A 16,860-nucleotide genomic window follows, 5' to 3' on the forward strand; every position below is an offset into this window, starting at 1 on the left:
AATTAATTAGTTATCGGGTAGATATAGAACAACTGTAATCTGGCAACATTAAACTTAGCTTTGGAAAATTATATACATTTTTGAAGTATAGTTGATTGAAATGAGGGAAACAACAACCAGTAGTGCACAGGTAAGTGTTCTAAAATCAGTGTCACGATGACCAGGTTTCTTTTTTTTTGGTGACAGAGGACTGACTATCAGTGAGGTGGCATTTTTAATGCCTCTTCTTTCCATATTACCGTGGGATCTTTTATGCTAAATAGAGAAGGCAGATCAGGTTTCAGTCTTCACGTAGTGGAAAAGTTGGTTACCAACTTAGTTAGTTTGATGGAATCTGAACTTGCAGCCTTCAGGCTCTGGCAATAATTCAAGTAAGAGTCCAAAAGAATAACTTATGATGAAATCGGCAGCATTTTTCCCCCTCCCAAATCTAGTGGAAATTAGGGATATCCTTCCTCCTAATTGCAATTTTTAATTTTGAGATCAGTAGCTTTTATTCAATATTGAAAGTGCAACGGAAATGCTATTTATTGTAATTGCATTTACCAGCCTTGTACTCCCTTTAATTCAACAAATTTGGATGACTGAACAAAATGAATCATAGCATCAATTTTTAGTAGTTATGATCTGTGTTCCAAATTACAACCTAAATTCAGATTAACCAAAATATTTCAAAACTGTTGCTGAGAGTTTGATGCATGCTTCTGATTGACATCTGCCTTCAGAATCTCAAGATTTTTGATGGAAAATGTTTGGTCAGCTCAATATGCAGTCATTTAAAGTGACAGTTATCAAGAGAATTATTTATGTCAAATGAAAATAAATACATATTTAAGATAATTTTCAAATTTGCATCACTAAAGACCTTTGTGGAAAGGACGGAGAGAATTTATTGAAGATTTGAGTAGTCATTTAGTAGAACAGAACTTGAGTATTACAGAAAAAATTACACTTTGTTTTTCAAATGTTTCTCGGTTTTCTAACAAGTACTTAATTTTCTTATTCATATCCTCTTGTTGCAAATGCTGCATGGTTTTAGAATGAAAAGGTAAGATAACGTCCTAATTTAAAGAAAATTGTAACTGCATGTTTAATCGATTTTTACAAATTACCTGTCAATAAAGGGAAGAACATTCCAAATCTGAGATGCATGATTTTTTTTTAATGTACTCTTTAAGAATATTAGACATTGCACTCCAAATGGCAACAGTGGTGAGGGGAGCGGAGAGACACCCTTAGTTTCTAATAGTCAGTTGTATGACACTAACAGAATATACTTGTCAATTGTACGTCAGAATTTTTTGTTTTAAAAGAAAACACTGGTTTTTATGTTCATTTGTTGTATTCCTTCTTTACAAAAGACATTGCTTAATGTGAAATGTTTCAGTATCAGAAGCCAGTTAGCTTTTGGACTCTTAAGATGTATCTTCTTTTGCAGCTTGTTCCTCAGCTTGTTCGAATCCTGAAAAACCTTATTATGTCTGGTTACTCACCAGAACATGACGTCTCTGGCATTAGTGATCCCTTCCTTCAGGTTAGATTTTTTTTTGCACCTAACAATGTTAACCTAATGGGATAGTTCATACAGAAGGGAAGTGCCAATTCAGAATATTTTGGCATTGTCGTGGTATTTAGCCAGATTTTTACAATGTTGTTCACAAAATGAATTTTCAATGGCAGATCTGATCTAAACTATTGAAATGTTGCTTTTAAATTCACCAGGCACACAAGCTAAAAACTACTGAAGTGTAACTATCTCTACTGGATGATTTTGCATTTAGCTAAATAAATGAGTAAATAACAAATCGGTCTAATTTGACCTTGCAGGGAGTGTGACTTGACAAGTTAGTCGGTGATTATCCATTCCACTTGGAAGAGGAAGTGGGAAAGATAGTGTGCTGTTTGTTTGAAATTGTAGACTCTTTAAAAACACATTCAGGAAAGAGTATATCAGCAATTTCAATAATTTTGGAGAAGGTGTTCTATACTAATGCAGAGTACAGTGGTTGGTAAAAGATGTAGTGAAATTCAGGAACAATAAGAGGGAATCCCATTGTTAGGAACAGGCAGGTGCCTTTGAGCCTGAAATGGTGGGTTTTGTAGCCAAGGTTGGAGGGGTGAACTGATTCCTTTCCTAGTTCCCTCTTCCACTGGTTGTTAAAAAAAAAAGTTGGAATTCAGAAAGAACAATGATAACTATTTAGATGTCAGACTCTTTATTTTAATATCAAAAGCAAGTCAGCTATAATTCTTTAACTAATAACCAGTATATTACAAATGAATCTGCATTAAGCAAAAAAACAAAGATGATTGACAAAAGGTTTACATATCTTACATGAGTTTGTCTATGTGTCGGTAAATATGCATAAATTATATTCCTGCATACAGAGTTAACATTAAACCAACATAGCAGTCCAACTGGGGTCAAACATTCGACAGAGCACGTTCAAATAACAAATGTAGTCCAAGATATATCTTATGGATTTTTGTGCACTCACCCAAATAGTTAGTGTGACTGAGCACGTTCATCATCACTCATGAGATCTTTACAAAGGATTTCAGTTTTTCTCTCTAAGATATAGTTTCAAAACCCCCCACCCCCACTCCAAAAGGCAGCTCTGTCATGGATTGTCTCAACAACAGTAGTTCACTGTAGTCTGTTCTTTCCTGGGATTGCATTCTTTGGGGGATTCTGGCAACTACACTCTAGTGCTTCCACATGGGTATGATTCTGGCTGGATTCCTCTGAATTCTAATTACGCTCATTGCGCTAATAATGCTCATAGGCTTTCTTTACTTTGCCACAATGGCTCACAGGATTCTTCTGAAGCTCCTCTAAAGCTCCCAAGAGTTCTAAGCCCTCACAGACCAAACCTTCGATCTCTAATGACTAGAAGAATCAGGGCAACAGTTGCATAAGATAATTGTCTCCAAGCTCCCACCAAATTATGTACAATCCTGACATAAAGCTGTATTGCTGTTCCTTTTATTGTCACCATGTATAATTTCTGGAGCTCTGTCTCTAACTGCATTGGAGAAATGGCTACCAGTTCGAGGGCACCACATTACCAAAGGCAATAAGTCATCAATGTAACCCAACAATCAATTTTGTTTTAAAGCAAGACTTGCTGGTGAAATTGAAAAGGTGGTGCGTGTATATATATATCTTTATATACAAACTTTACACACCATGATTGAAGCTTTGCTTTATTGTTCTAAATGGAATTTTAACTTCCATTGGAAGAAATGTTAAGTTTAGCTAGCAATAATACCCCTCATCTGAGTACAAAAAAGTTTTTGTTTTCTGACTAATTTTCTTCTGTATAATTCTAGGTTCGAATACTGCGTTTACTACGAATGTTGGGTCGAAATGATGATGACTCAAGTGAAGCCATGAATGACATTCTTGCACAGGTGATGACAGTATCTGAACTTGTTAATGTAATCAGTAGTACCTATAACAATCAGCAATCCCATCTGCTGTCAATATGTGATTGCTGCACTTGCATGCTTGGTCCTCATCCTGTAGTCTTCCAAATCGGCGATTGAAGTTCAGACTTATTCATAGGCACTTTTTTGCTTCATAAACCATTGAAAACATTGTTGTCAGTTGTCTGTGGCTTTTGGGTGGCATATGATTGATATTGACTAGAAATTTTACTTTCACTGTTCGTGTTCATTTAATTACCTGGCACCTTCACCCCATGGAATATTGTGGGCTATTTCTATTGAATGCTTATGTCTTTAAACTGTTTTGGATGTTGTTGTAATGTAATGTAATGTAATCTGTTTCTGTGCCTGGGTGCTTTGAACTTGTATACAACACAAGATAAAATTGTTTCAAAACTAGTGTGGTTTGCAAATATTTAATGTCTATAAATGTACCTAATATAAGAAAACAAAATTATTATTGAATGGTCCTGGAGTGTTGCTCTTCTCAAGACTGTCAGCAATGTTGAAACTGGATCAAATCGAGGAAGCTGCAAAAATGTACTATTGGGGCTAGTCCAGATTTTAAAAACTTGTGCACACCAATTTTACCAATATTGTTTGAGTTAAAAAAAACATTGCTGGTATTGATTGGTCTGAACTTTGATTTATTTTTAGGTTGCAACAAACACAGAAACCAGCAAAAATGTGGGTAATGCAATTTTATATGAAACAGTTTTGACAATTATGGACATCAAATCGGAGAGTGGACTGAGGGTATGTAGATCCACATAAACAGACCTTCATAATCTGTACAAGTTAGTTATGTTTTGAAATTAATATAGTTAATTTGACTAGGTAACACATGAGGGACAATGAGAGTTCTGGCAACTCTGCCTTAAAAATGAATTGGGAAAGGCTAAAATCCTTCACTTGGAAAGGGCTGAAAGTAATGGTGCTGTGATCCTACCGTGTCCAATGATAAAGCTGATGGACAATTCAACATCTATGCTTAGAAGGGAATACATGCACATACCGGTCACCTTTGGAGTCCAGTACATCCCTTGAAAAGACAAAACTGAAATGTTTGCAAACATTTTAAAATTCACTTGTGGCTGTATGTATCGCTGGCTGGTCAGCATTTATTGTCTGTCCTTTGTTGAACTTGTGAAATGTGGTGGTGAGCTGCTGCTTTGAACTGCTGCAGTCCATGTGCTGTAACTAGACCCAAAACTATGTTAGAGAGGGAATTCCAGGATTTTGACCCAGCAACGTTGAAAGAATGGTTACAAAATTTCAAATCAGGGTGGTGAATGGCTTGGGAGAAACTTGCAGGTGGTGGTGTACAGGGGAATTTCAGTTATCCAAACGTGATGGGCAGGCACTATTTCATTTGGATAATTGAGTATTCGGTTAATGTATTTTAAATGCTTTTCCTCTGGGGCTTGTAGTTTTTAAAGTCTACTCCCATTCAGGAGACTGCAGCAGCACACAGCATGTGAGGCAGCACCCTGCCCCCAAATCCGTGTAACACTCTTTTCTCCCTCCCCCCCCCACCCAGCTCCATGCAACACTGCCCCTGCCTCAACTCAGTGCAACACCTCCCCTACCCCCAATCCTGCCCCCAACTCAGTGTAGCACCACCCCTGCCCCCAAATCCACGATACCTCCCCCGCCCCGAATTCCATGCGACACCTCCTCCTCTCTGGGGCAGCTGGATTGGACACCAACAAGATTGCTGCAGCTGCCTTTGTGTGGTAAGTCTTCAACTCGCACAAGCGCATACACTCTCACACCCAGTCACGTGCACAACGTTTTACTGCAACATTTTGACAGGTTCCTCATTTGCCCTGAACAGGACAATGTTGGGGAGTTTGTGGGGAAGGAGGGTTTAGGGTACACCCCTGTGTAGAACTCCAGAGAAAGAGGGCAGGCCGTCAGTCATTTGAAGACTGTCTGTTTAATCACTGTAAACAAAAGTCACGATCACTGTTCGAAACTTCTTTGATGTAATGTTTCCATCGAGACCTCTGTCTCCTTCGGATAATCTGATTTTTGGATAATTGGTATTCGGATAATCGAGGTTCCTCTGTACTTCAAACATCTTCAAACAATCTTCTCAGGCAGTTACAAACAAAATATTTAACCCAAAACTGTGTGAATCTCGAAGACCAGATTTTTTAAAAAAAGTACAGCACATTCTGTGGTAGTTATGATCTAAACAATGAACACTCAGATCAATTTTATTGCAGAAATACTGTAATGTTTTAAAATTAGAGCTGCCCTTCCTGGAATTGTCAGATGATTATGATCGCTGGTAGATTTTAAATAATTTTGCTATTAGCAACCATCTAAGATAATTAGAACATGGATAAAAGCATTTATATTTTGATAGCAGTCCTAAAACTGAACAATCTGAAATTATGAAGTCAAGTTCCTTTGGCATGTTGTTAAAATAATTTATGGCAACCTATGTACATAGCATCCAAACATTTCTCTTTCATGAAGAGGACATTTGACTCAACCTGATTTTCGCAACAACTAAACAAGTTTCATGTTGTTATGGTTAACTTATTCTGATTTAGCTCTCCTTTCAAAAAGTGCTTTACTCTGTTTTACTTGGTTCCATCTTAATTTTCTGCACTCGTGTAGAAATAAATATCATTTGGAAAGGCAATTAATTAAAAGCTTTTTTATTACAGCTTTATTTTGGAAAAGTGAGATGTGCTATTACCACAAGATTTGGTGATATTTAGCTCCAGCTGTTACACAGCTAAAGCTGCCAATCATTATCACCAAGTCCTCAGGAACTAAATTTGGAACTTTTTTTTTCAATCTTTAAACCGAGTAACTTGTGTCCACCATTTGCCAAATGACTACTGGAGTATTTCAGCTTGTGTCTGCAACTGTAACAGTGTCAGAAGTTAATCATGTGCATTTGTTTTGTTTCTTGGTACATTTCTATTACAGCACATTCAATTTGTTTGGTTGGTTGATAACTTGCTTTATGCAACCACAGCCTTAGTACTTCCAAATCAGTGTCACAATATATGTGAGCGATCCTGAACAGTCATAGGGTTTTCAGGTTTACCACTATTTAAGGGACAGAATCTGTAAAAGGATAGTCTTGTTGATTTCAGACTTTTAAGACCTGTCAAGAAGGTGGTGACTGTTGTCATACGCGTAAAAAAGAGTTTCGTCTTCAATGTTCAATGCAACAAATAATATTAAAATCTCTAAAATTGTAGTTAATTTTATGATTAACTTTTAAATGCAAATTAAATTGGTTGTACATAACTAACCTTAAATTTCACATTTTAATTTATTGCAGGTTTTAGCCATAAATATCTTGGGACGATTCTTGCTTAATAATGACAAAAATATAAGGTATGTTCATTAATTTAAACTTGTGTAAACAGCTTTTGCAATAGCTAAATCAGGGTAGTTTTCTTTCTACCTTTTTTAGTAGAGATTGACCTAAAGTGCAACTCAAGTTTAAAACAATGAATTTGGGTCTATTAGATTTTTAATATGCTTTCTATTTAATTTCTATAAATTACAAAAAAAGTGACTCCAATTGAAAAACATTCACTTGATATGAAATGCTTTGGGATTCCCTCAGTGAGTTGAGTGACAAATTATTTCTCTAGCACCATACAACTTCTCTCAACCTATTCTAATGCTTCTGATTTGCCATATTCAGCGTCTAGTGCTAGATAGAAATTTCTTCCAGCTAAATATTGCGTGCCTACAAGCTATTGTTTTCAGTTCCTGCCTTGACCATTAACTCCATACCTCAACTTGAGCCAGATCGTTTGCGGTCTTGATGCAGCGGTGAACTTCTTGCTCTGTATCCATAGGTGGTGGTATAGTGCTAATTTAACTGGATTACTAATCCAGATCCCCAAGCTAATTTTGTAGAGAAATTGGTTCCAATCCCATCATGGCGGATGGCGACATTTGAATTCAGTTTTCAAAAATGTTGAACAACCATCTAATCCCTTTTGATAGGGTTTTTACACAGTCTCTGTGCTCATTCCCGTTAGGGAAGGAAATCAGTCTATATGTGACTCCAGACCAACAGCAATGTGGTTGACTCGCAGCTAGTTTACCCATCATTCCTGATGTTCACCTGCATAGGCATTCTGTCCAGCAATGCCTTGATTTTAAAATTTGTTTTGAAATCCCTGTACAAGCTTACCTATCTCATCTGTATACTTGTAATCCTTCCAAATCTTGCTAGTTCAATGTCGGCCTTTTGTGGATCCTAGCGTTGAATTGCTGTACCATCAGTAGCTGAGTCTTTTGTCACTTAATGCATAAGTTTTGAATTATCTTTGCTTCTTTCTACATCGCTTCCCTTAATCCAGTCTTTAAATCCTTTCTTTTTGACTAACCTTTCAGTCACTTGTCCTCCTATTCTAATACAACTTGGCTCAGTGCAAAATGTCCTGTAAAGTGCCTTGCAATGTACATTTAAAGGCATTATGTAAATCCAACTCTTAGATTTATAATGGAGTGTAGTTTGAATACCTGAGAAAGTTCAGTAGGAGGGGAATCATTTTGAACTCTGTCTACTCAAATGAAAAGCTTTGCTCTTGCAATAAGTCTTTGTAGACTAGAGTTATTTCATTAATTTATAGCTTCAGTTATCATGAGATGATATATCCTTTCTTGTGATTGTTGAATCATTTGCCTCTGGTTTAGTTTGTGTTCAGATCAGTTTTGTAAATACATACACAGTTCACAACTAAATTTGTATAACTTTGCTTCACTGTTTGAAGGTATGTAGCACTGACGTCGCTGCTTAAAACAGTCCAAACAGATCATAATGCAGTCCAAAGACACAGAAGTACAATCGTGGATTGTTTGAAGGACTTGGATGTATCTATTAAAAGGTAAAGGTTTCACATTCAAAACTTTAGATTATTTATACAGTCACGTTTGCATAGCAGACAATACAATTATGCATAGGTTACAATATGAGAGTCTCATTGGCTCAAAAGTTGGAAACTACCTCAGCAGCTTGTAGGGGTCATAGATGTGTGGTTATTTAATATTGTGTTTTAATATGTTGCTGCGATCCCTATGGATTCTATTCTCGTCATGCTGTTCATGAATGAGTCCTGGTATTGTGTGGATGAATGCTGAAGAAAGGATTAACTGCTTGGTAGTAAGATGTTACAAACATTATAGTAGACGAATTTGAAATAAGCAACACATTTTTTTTAATTGCCTGAATGAAAAAACACACAACTGAGGATGCTGCAAAATCAGACAGAAACAGAAATTGTTGGATAGCCTCAGCCAGTCTGGCAGCATCTGTGAAGAGGGATCATTTGATCTTAAACGTTAACTTTGATTTCTCCACAGCTAATGTTTCTGGTTTGGACGCTATACAGAGCAACCTCGATTATCCAAACAAGATGGGCGGGCACTATTTCGTTCGGATATTTGGTTAATTGATTCAATGCCTTTCCTTTGGGACTCAATTTTCTGTTAAGTCTGCTCCCTGTTCAGGAGAGGAGACTGCAGCATACCGCATGTGAGCCCCCAACCCCATCCAACTCCACTGTCTGCACACCCCCAACCGCGCCCCTGGCTGTCATGCGCACCTGCCCCTGTCACACCAATATCCCCTGCTGCCTTTGTGGGTAAGTCTCCAAATAGCGCATGGACGCGCACACAACTTTTTGACAAGTTCCACCTCTGTCCTGTACAGGACAATGTTAAAGAGAATATCTGGGGAAGGGTGATTTAGGTTCTCCCCTATGTAGAATTTCAGGGGAAGTGTGGGAACAGGGCAAGTGGGTAGGAGCCATTTGGAGATGGTGCCTGGGCTCCCATCGATGTCCAGGACTATTCTTGGCAGCATTTCAGTGAGCCGATATCGTTTTTAATCATTGTAAACAAAAGATGCAATCAGGCTTGAAACAGCTCTTTGATGTAATGTTTCTATCAGGACCTCGCGATCTCCTTCGGATAATCGATATTTGAATAATCGAGGTTTCTCTGTATTTTGCAAAATTGGGCAGCATGGTGGCTCAGTGTTTAGCACTGCTATCTCATAGGACCACGGACCCGGGCTAGAGTCCAGCTTTGTGCAACTGTCTATCTGGGTGGAGTTTGCATATTGTCCCCGTGTCTGCATGGGTTCCCTCCCATAGTCCGGAGATGTGCAGGTTAGGTGAATTGGCTCGGCTAAATTGCCCACTGTGTTCAGGGATGTGTAGGTCAGGTGTAAATATAAGTTAAGCGAATGGGTCTGGGTGGATTACTCTTTTGAGGATCGGTGTGGACTTGTTGAGCCAAAGGGTCTGTTTGCACACCAAGGTCCTGTGATATAATATTGGAAGGAATTTGTGCGATCTCTTTCAATGTGTTAATGAGTTCAAAATTTAACTTGTTCTTCAACAAAAGTATTGAATTTGTTTTGCAGGCGTATGGCTTGCAAATGAAATTAAATATGTCAATTTCAACAAAAATTATTGAAACTTTGATGGGTGGTTCTCATTCTGGTAAAGCACAAACTTACTTCACCTTTTTATTTGCCTTTTTAGGCGTGCAATGGAACTGAGCTTTGCTCTAGTAAATGGAAATAATGTTAGAGGAATGATGAAGGAATTGCTGTATTTCCTGGATTTGTGTGATCCTGAATTCAAAGCTGATTGTGCCTCTGGCATCTTTCTTGCAGCAGAGAAGTACGGGTTTATATTTCAAGTTATTTCAATGTTTCATAAAGTTGTTAATAAATAACAATAAAATTTGACGTTCACAGGTTTGGTTAAAACAACACATCCTGCATCTACTATACGTGCATAACATGCCAAATAAGAGTAAGGGTACACATTCTAACCTTTGCACCGTTCAGTAAGATTTAGGTTGATCTGATTACACTTCTGCCTTTCCCCTATTGTTCAAAAATCTATCTAATTTGGCCACATGTATATTTAGTGACCCAGCTTCCACTAAAATCGGGAGTTCAGCCTTCCAAAGACTAATGAGTCTGAAGGAAAACCCTCACTCCACCTTAAATAGGGAAACTTTTTATTTTTAAACTGAGATTCCTAGTTCTGGATTCACATGAGTGGAAACATGCTTTTAGCATCTATCCTTTCATGCTACATCAGAATTTTCTTCAATTAGATCACCTCTCAATCTTCTAAACTCCCAACGAGTACAGGCCCAATTTGCTCTGCCTCATGTAAAAAGCAACCTAGTGAACCTTTTGTGGACTACCTCCTATGTAGATGCATCCCTTCTTGAGTAAGGGAACTGAGATATTGTGCATACTCTAGATCTCATCGTTGTTCTATACAGTTGTAGCAAACATTTATTTTATATTTCTTGTAGTAAAGGCTAAGTTTTAATTTGCCTTCCTAGTGACTTGTTGTATTTGCATACTAATTATTTTGATTTATGTAGAAGGACACCAAGCTCTCTCTGCATTTTGGCAGTGTCTCATAATTTTAATGGTCTGCTTTTTATTCCTCAAGTGGACATTTTCACATTTTTCCTAAATTAGACTCCATCTCTGAATTTTTGTCCTCTTGTCTAACATCTTCAAATACCTTTGTACACTAAGTCTTGCTCAACTTGCTTTCCTACTATCTTTGTATTGTCAGCAAATGTTGCTACACTAAATTGTCCTTTCATCCAAGTCATTGATACTGTTTGTAAATGGTTGAGGCCTCAACACCAATTCCTGTGGCACTCCAAAAGTGATGGTTTGCTCACCGAAAAATGACCCATTTATCCCAACTCTGTCCATACTACTATATTCCTGCAGTACCATGCGTTAATATCTTACATAGTGACCTTTTATGTCGCCTTGTAGAATGTCTTTTTAACATCCAAATCAACCACAACTATTGATTTTTCCCTTTATTCACCATGTTTCCTTTTGTCAGTTACCTACTCAGTTCTCTCTATTTATCCACCCATCCGACATTAGAAACCGTGAATAAAGAGAAAACTATCTAAACCCTTGATTTGCGTTACTGCTATCCAACTTGTCTTTTGTCCACCTATTCTGATAATTGTCATCTATATCCTCTCCAGCTTTTGCATTCTTACTAAAATATTGTGTGCAGTCTTGAGCATAGTGCTACCTCTCTAAGGTTGAACTAGTGTTTTATGAAAATTTGTCACAAATTTGTGGCTTCCATACTCTTTGATAATGCTTGTGTTCTGGGATTGTACAATTTGTTCTTGTCACCTTAAAAAACTTGTGCAAAAACTGTTCTTGCACTCTGTTTAAAATTGTATATCTAGCATGTGTTGTCTTGTCCCATTCTTCTTACTAAAAACAACCATCAGTTGTCTGCTTGTCAGTTATGTATCACTGATCTGTAACAGCACTAGAGGAATTCTGTCAGCAATGCCTCTGTCACATCCTCTGAATTCAGTGGGAGAACTACCTAGTGAATGCTGCTGTCCTTTTTGTAGCCAGTTCCATAAGGATCGGGCAAACCTTCTGAAAAATTGACTACAGTGGACTAAGTCCTGCATCTGGGTGGCCAAAAAGTGTGTTCCCTGCCTGGTCCTGGTTATTCATTATCAAATATCTAGAATTCTGGAGAGGACAAAGAAAATACTTTGAAGACCATCAGAAATTTAGCAACATTGATATTAATGAGAAGAGCTTGTCACCGTCATTCAAAATGGTAATAATTAGACAATCAAGCCGCACCATGTTTTTGCATACAAGTCTCTTAAAGATGAAGTAGAGTGATGGCAGAGAATGGTTAAAAGGAAGGATTTCCTGCAATCTGGATCCCACAACCTTCTCAAATTTAAAGATCCTCTAGTTGAAAGGTAAGTAGCGAGCTTTGAGAAGATTTGTAGCTCAGGTTCTGGATGTAGGTTTTTCGCTGAGCTGGAAGGTTCATTTTCAGACCCTTCATCACCATACTAGGTAACATCTTCAGTGAGCCTCTGGCTGAAGCACTGCTGATGTTTCCTGTTTTCTATTTATATGCTTGGGTTTCTTTGGGTTGCTGATGTCATTTCCTGTTCTTTTCCTTATTGGGAGGGGTGGGGGAAGAGCGTAGAGGTGGTAAGTCAGGTCCAAGTCAATGTGTGTTGATTTCCAGTTGGAATGCCATGCTTCTAGGAATTCTTGTGCATGTTTGTTTGGCTTGTCCTGGGATGGATTTATTGTCCCAGTCGAAGTGGTGTCCTTCCTTTCCGTATGTAAAGGATACTAGTGAGAGAGGGTCATGTTGTTTTGTGGCTAGTTGATGTTTATGTATCCTGGTGGCTAGTTTTCTGCCTGTTTGTCCAATGTAGTGTTTGTTACAGTTCTTGCACGATATTTTGTGAATGACATGAGTTTTGCTTATCTGTACATGGTCTTTCAAGTTCATTAGCTGCTGTTTTAGTGCGTTAGTGGTTTTGTGGGATACCATGATGCCAAGGGGTCTCAGTAGTGTGGCAGTCATTTCTGAGATGTCTTTGGTGTAGGGGAGAGTGACTAGGGTTTCTGGACACGTTTTCTCTGCTTGTTTGGGTTTGTTGCTGTGAAATCAGCGGACTGTGTTCATTGGATACCTATTCTTCTTGAATACACTGCATATGTGATTTTCCTCTGCTCTGTGCAGTTCCTTCGTGCTGCAGTGTGTGATGGCTCATTGAAATAATGTTCTGATGCAGCTTAGTTTGTGGATATTGGGCTGATTTCTTGTGCGTGTATACAGAAGCATTTCTAGAAGCATAGCAATCCAACTGGAACTCATTCAACAAACACATTGACTTGGGCACGGTCTACCTAAACGGCATCACCACAGGAAATGGCATCAACAACTCAAGAAACCTAAATATCTAAATAGAAAGTAGGAAACATCGCCAGTGCTTCATCTGGAGGCTCACAGATGTTACCCAGCATGGTGACGAAACGTCTGCAAATGAACCTTCCAGCTCAGCGAGCAAACCTACATCCATGTCATTTTTGTAAGTGCTTTCTGGAAAGCAATAGTAAACCAGATTTTGGGCTTTTTTAGTATGATCATTACATTTTTAAAAAAAGTTTGCCATTTGACTATCAGAGTATTAAGAAATACAAAACATTTGGGGCAAAGATCTTCTCATAATGTTTATTTTTCTAAACAGGTATGCACCATCCAAAAGATGGCACATAGACACAATAATGAAAGTGTTAACAACGGTAAGAGGTCTCATCTTAAAGCTGCAGCTTTTCTCTTTAATTTTACACATTCGGCTTGAGTGGGTTAGATATTGGACTGTTAACTTGGGCCTCTAATTTCCCAAACTACTGATGTAAGATCTCCTTAACTTTGAAATATAGAAAGCCTACAATTTCAATTCCATTTTAACAAAAATGAGCTGGGATGCATTGTCACAGGATGCAGTTAAGATATGGCAATGCATCTTTAAACAAAGATAAACCTGTTTTTTTACAGCCGAGAGCCGTGGGAGCAGGGCGGAAGTGAGGTTGGAGCAGGGAGGCTGTTGGGAAGGCAAGTGATTGCGATTTAAGTAGGTGTGTTCTAGATAGGGCATGCCAGAAAGGCAAGGTCACAGTGATCATGGGGGACTTCAGTGTGCAAGTGGACTGGGTGGATAATGTTGCCAGTGGATCCAAAGGAAGGGAATTCATGGAATGCTTACGGGCTGGCTTTTGGAACAGCTTGTGATTGAGCCCACAAGGGAGCAGGCTATCCTGGACTTAGTGCTATGTAACGAGCCAGACTTTATAAAAGAGCTTGGAGTAGGGGAACGCTTAGGAAGCACCAATCATGATATGGTAGAGTTCAGTCTGTTGTTTGAAAGAGAGAAGGCAAAATCAAATGTAATGGTGTTACAGGTAAATAAAGGTAATTACAGGGGCATGAGAGGAACTGACGAAAATTGACTGGAAGCAGAGCCTAGCGGGGAAGATAGTAGAGCAATGAAGGTAGGAGTTTCTGGATGTAATTGAGGACACCATACAGAGGTTCATCCCAAAGAAAAGAAAGATTTATCCAGGGTGGGGGGAATTAGATAGCCATGGCTGATAAAGGAAGTCAGGAAATATATCAAAGAAAAAGAAAGAGAGCCTATAAAGTGGCCAAGAGCACTGGGAAATCAGAAGAATGGGAAAGCTACAAAACCAACTGGATAACAAAGAGAAATCAGGGAGAGGATCAAATATGAAGATAGGCTAGCCAGTAATATTAGAAATGATAGTAAAAGTTTCTTTCAATACATAAGAAACAAATGAGTGGCAAAGGTATACATTGTGCTGCTCCAAATTGATGCAGGAAGGCTAGTGCTGGGAGATAAGGAAATAGCTGAAGAACTTAAGTACTTTGTCAGTCTTCACAGTGGAAGACATGAGTAATATGCCAACAATTAGGAGAGTCATGGGCAGAGTTGGGTATGGTAGCCATTACAAAAGAGAAAGTACTAGAAAAACTAAAAGATCTAAAAATTGATAACTCTCCTGGCCCCGATGGGCTACATCCTAGAGTTCTGAGGGGGGTGGCTGGGGAATTAGTGGAGGCGTTGGTTATAATCTTTCTAAAGTCACTGGAGTCAGGGAAAGTCTCAGATGATTGGAAAATTGCTATTGTAACCCCCTTGTTCAAGAGAGAATCAAGACAAAAGGTGGAAAATTATTGGCTGATTAACCTAACCTCGGTTGATGGTAAAATTCTAGAAACCATCGTTAAGGATGAGATTTCTAAATTCTTTGAAGTGCAGGGTCGGATTAGAATGAGTTGTCATGGATTTAAGGGGAGGTAGTGCCTGACAAACCTGTTAGAATTTTTTGAACAGGTAATAAGTAGATAATATCCACTGGGTTTCCCTGGTGTAATCTAGCTAGACTTCCAAAAGACCTTTTGATAAGGTGCCTCACAGGAGGCTGCTGAGTAAGGTGAGGGCCCATGGTGTTTGAGGTGAGCTACGGGCATGGATTGAGGATTGGCCGTCTGACAGAAGGCAGAGATTTGCGATAAAAGGTTCTTTTTTGGAATGGTAGTTGGTGACGAGTGGTGTCCCGCAGGGTTCAGTGTTGGGGCTGCAGCTGTTCACTGTATATATTAATGATCTGGGTGAAGGGACTTGCAGGCGTTCTGGCAACGTTGCCAGTGATACAAAGTTAGATGGACAGGCGGGTAGTACTGAGGAGGTGGAGAGGCTGCAGAAAGATTTTCAGTTGAGGAGAGTGGTCCAGGAAATGGCTGATGAAATTCAGTGTGAGCAAATGCGAGGTTTTGCACTTTGGGGGAAAGAAGAATACAGGCATGGAGTATTTTCTAAACTGTGAGAAAATTCATAAAACCGAAGCAGAAAGGGATCTGGGAGTGCTAGTCCAGGATTCTCTCAAGGTTAACTTGGAGGTTGAATCCGTGATTAAGAAAACGAATGTAATGTCATTTATCTAAGTGTTAGAATATAAAAGCAGCGGTGTGCTTCTGAGACTTTATAAAGCTCTAGTTAGGCCCCATTTGGAATACTAGATTCACATGCATGATCCTTGGAATGGTGGGCCTGACCTATGAACGGTTGAGGATCCTGGGATTGTATTCTTTTGAGGTTAGAAGATTGAGGGGAAATCTAATAGAAACTTACAAGATAATGCATAGCTTAGAAAGGGTGGATGCTGGGAATCTGATTCTATTAGGCGAGGAGACTAGGACCCGTGGGCACAGCCTTGGAATTAGAGGGGGCCAGTTTCGAATGGAAGTATTTCTTTAGCCAGAGAGTGGTGAGCCTGTGGAATTCATTGCCATGGAGCGCAGTGGAGGCCGGGATATTAAATGTCTTCAAAGCAGAGATTGACAATTCCTAGCGAGATCAAGAATTTAAGGGCTACAGGGAGAGTGCTGATAATGGAATTGCAATGCCCTGTCAGCCAAGATTAAATGATGGAGTGGATTCAATGGGCTGAATGGCCTTACTTCCACTCCTATGTCTTATAAAGCAGGCATTAGAAATAGTATCTTGGGGAGACAGTAGTGTAGCAAGGTTAGTTCGGCCTCTTTTTAATATGGCATAGATCACCAAAGACTTGAATGACTACCATGTCTTTGGCTTCTAAAAGTAAGGTAATTTGAATCTAGTATCTGAGGTGTAAAGATTGTTTCACAGACAAAGTTAAAGTTTCGTTTTTGTAAATTGTCATACCATAAATCAGGACAAATGAAATGATAAAATGCAAAATATCAAACTATTTTAACATGCTGTTTTGAGAAGAGTCAATTATATAAAAATGTACAAGATGCAGCACATTAAATAATTACTTGTAAATGTCTGAAGATAACTTTGACAGCACAGTTAAATTTTTTTCAAAAAAAAAAGCAAGCTCCACGTTGCTATACTGAGCAAGATAAAGTGAATCATAGCTGAGAGTTGATGCTATTACAGCACTTGTGTGAAGGGGTCAATTGTATATTCAACCTTATAACTAAGCTAGTATGCATTTTG

General features: G+C 38.6%; 1 protein-coding gene across 1 annotated transcript in view; it reads left to right on the forward strand.

The window, feature by feature from the left end:
• ap1g1 (adaptor related protein complex 1 subunit gamma 1) overlaps positions 1 to 16,860 on the forward strand; it is a 110,698-nt gene that overhangs the window by 38,666 nt on the left and 55,172 nt on the right. Inside the window, exons 7-13 of the mRNA XM_072596138.1 lie at positions 1,439 to 1,534; positions 3,334 to 3,414; positions 4,108 to 4,206; positions 6,761 to 6,816; positions 8,214 to 8,327; positions 9,990 to 10,130; positions 13,540 to 13,594. Coding sequence (XP_072452239.1) covers positions 1,439 to 1,534; positions 3,334 to 3,414; positions 4,108 to 4,206; positions 6,761 to 6,816; positions 8,214 to 8,327; positions 9,990 to 10,130; positions 13,540 to 13,594 — 642 coding nt within the window. The remainder of the gene's footprint in view (positions 1 to 1,438; positions 1,535 to 3,333; positions 3,415 to 4,107; positions 4,207 to 6,760; positions 6,817 to 8,213; positions 8,328 to 9,989; positions 10,131 to 13,539; positions 13,595 to 16,860) is intronic.

This window comes from Chiloscyllium punctatum, chromosome 26 (assembly GCF_047496795.1).
Source record: "Chiloscyllium punctatum isolate Juve2018m chromosome 26, sChiPun1.3, whole genome shotgun sequence".
Classification (NCBI taxonomy): domain Eukaryota; kingdom Metazoa; phylum Chordata; class Chondrichthyes; order Orectolobiformes; family Hemiscylliidae; genus Chiloscyllium; species Chiloscyllium punctatum.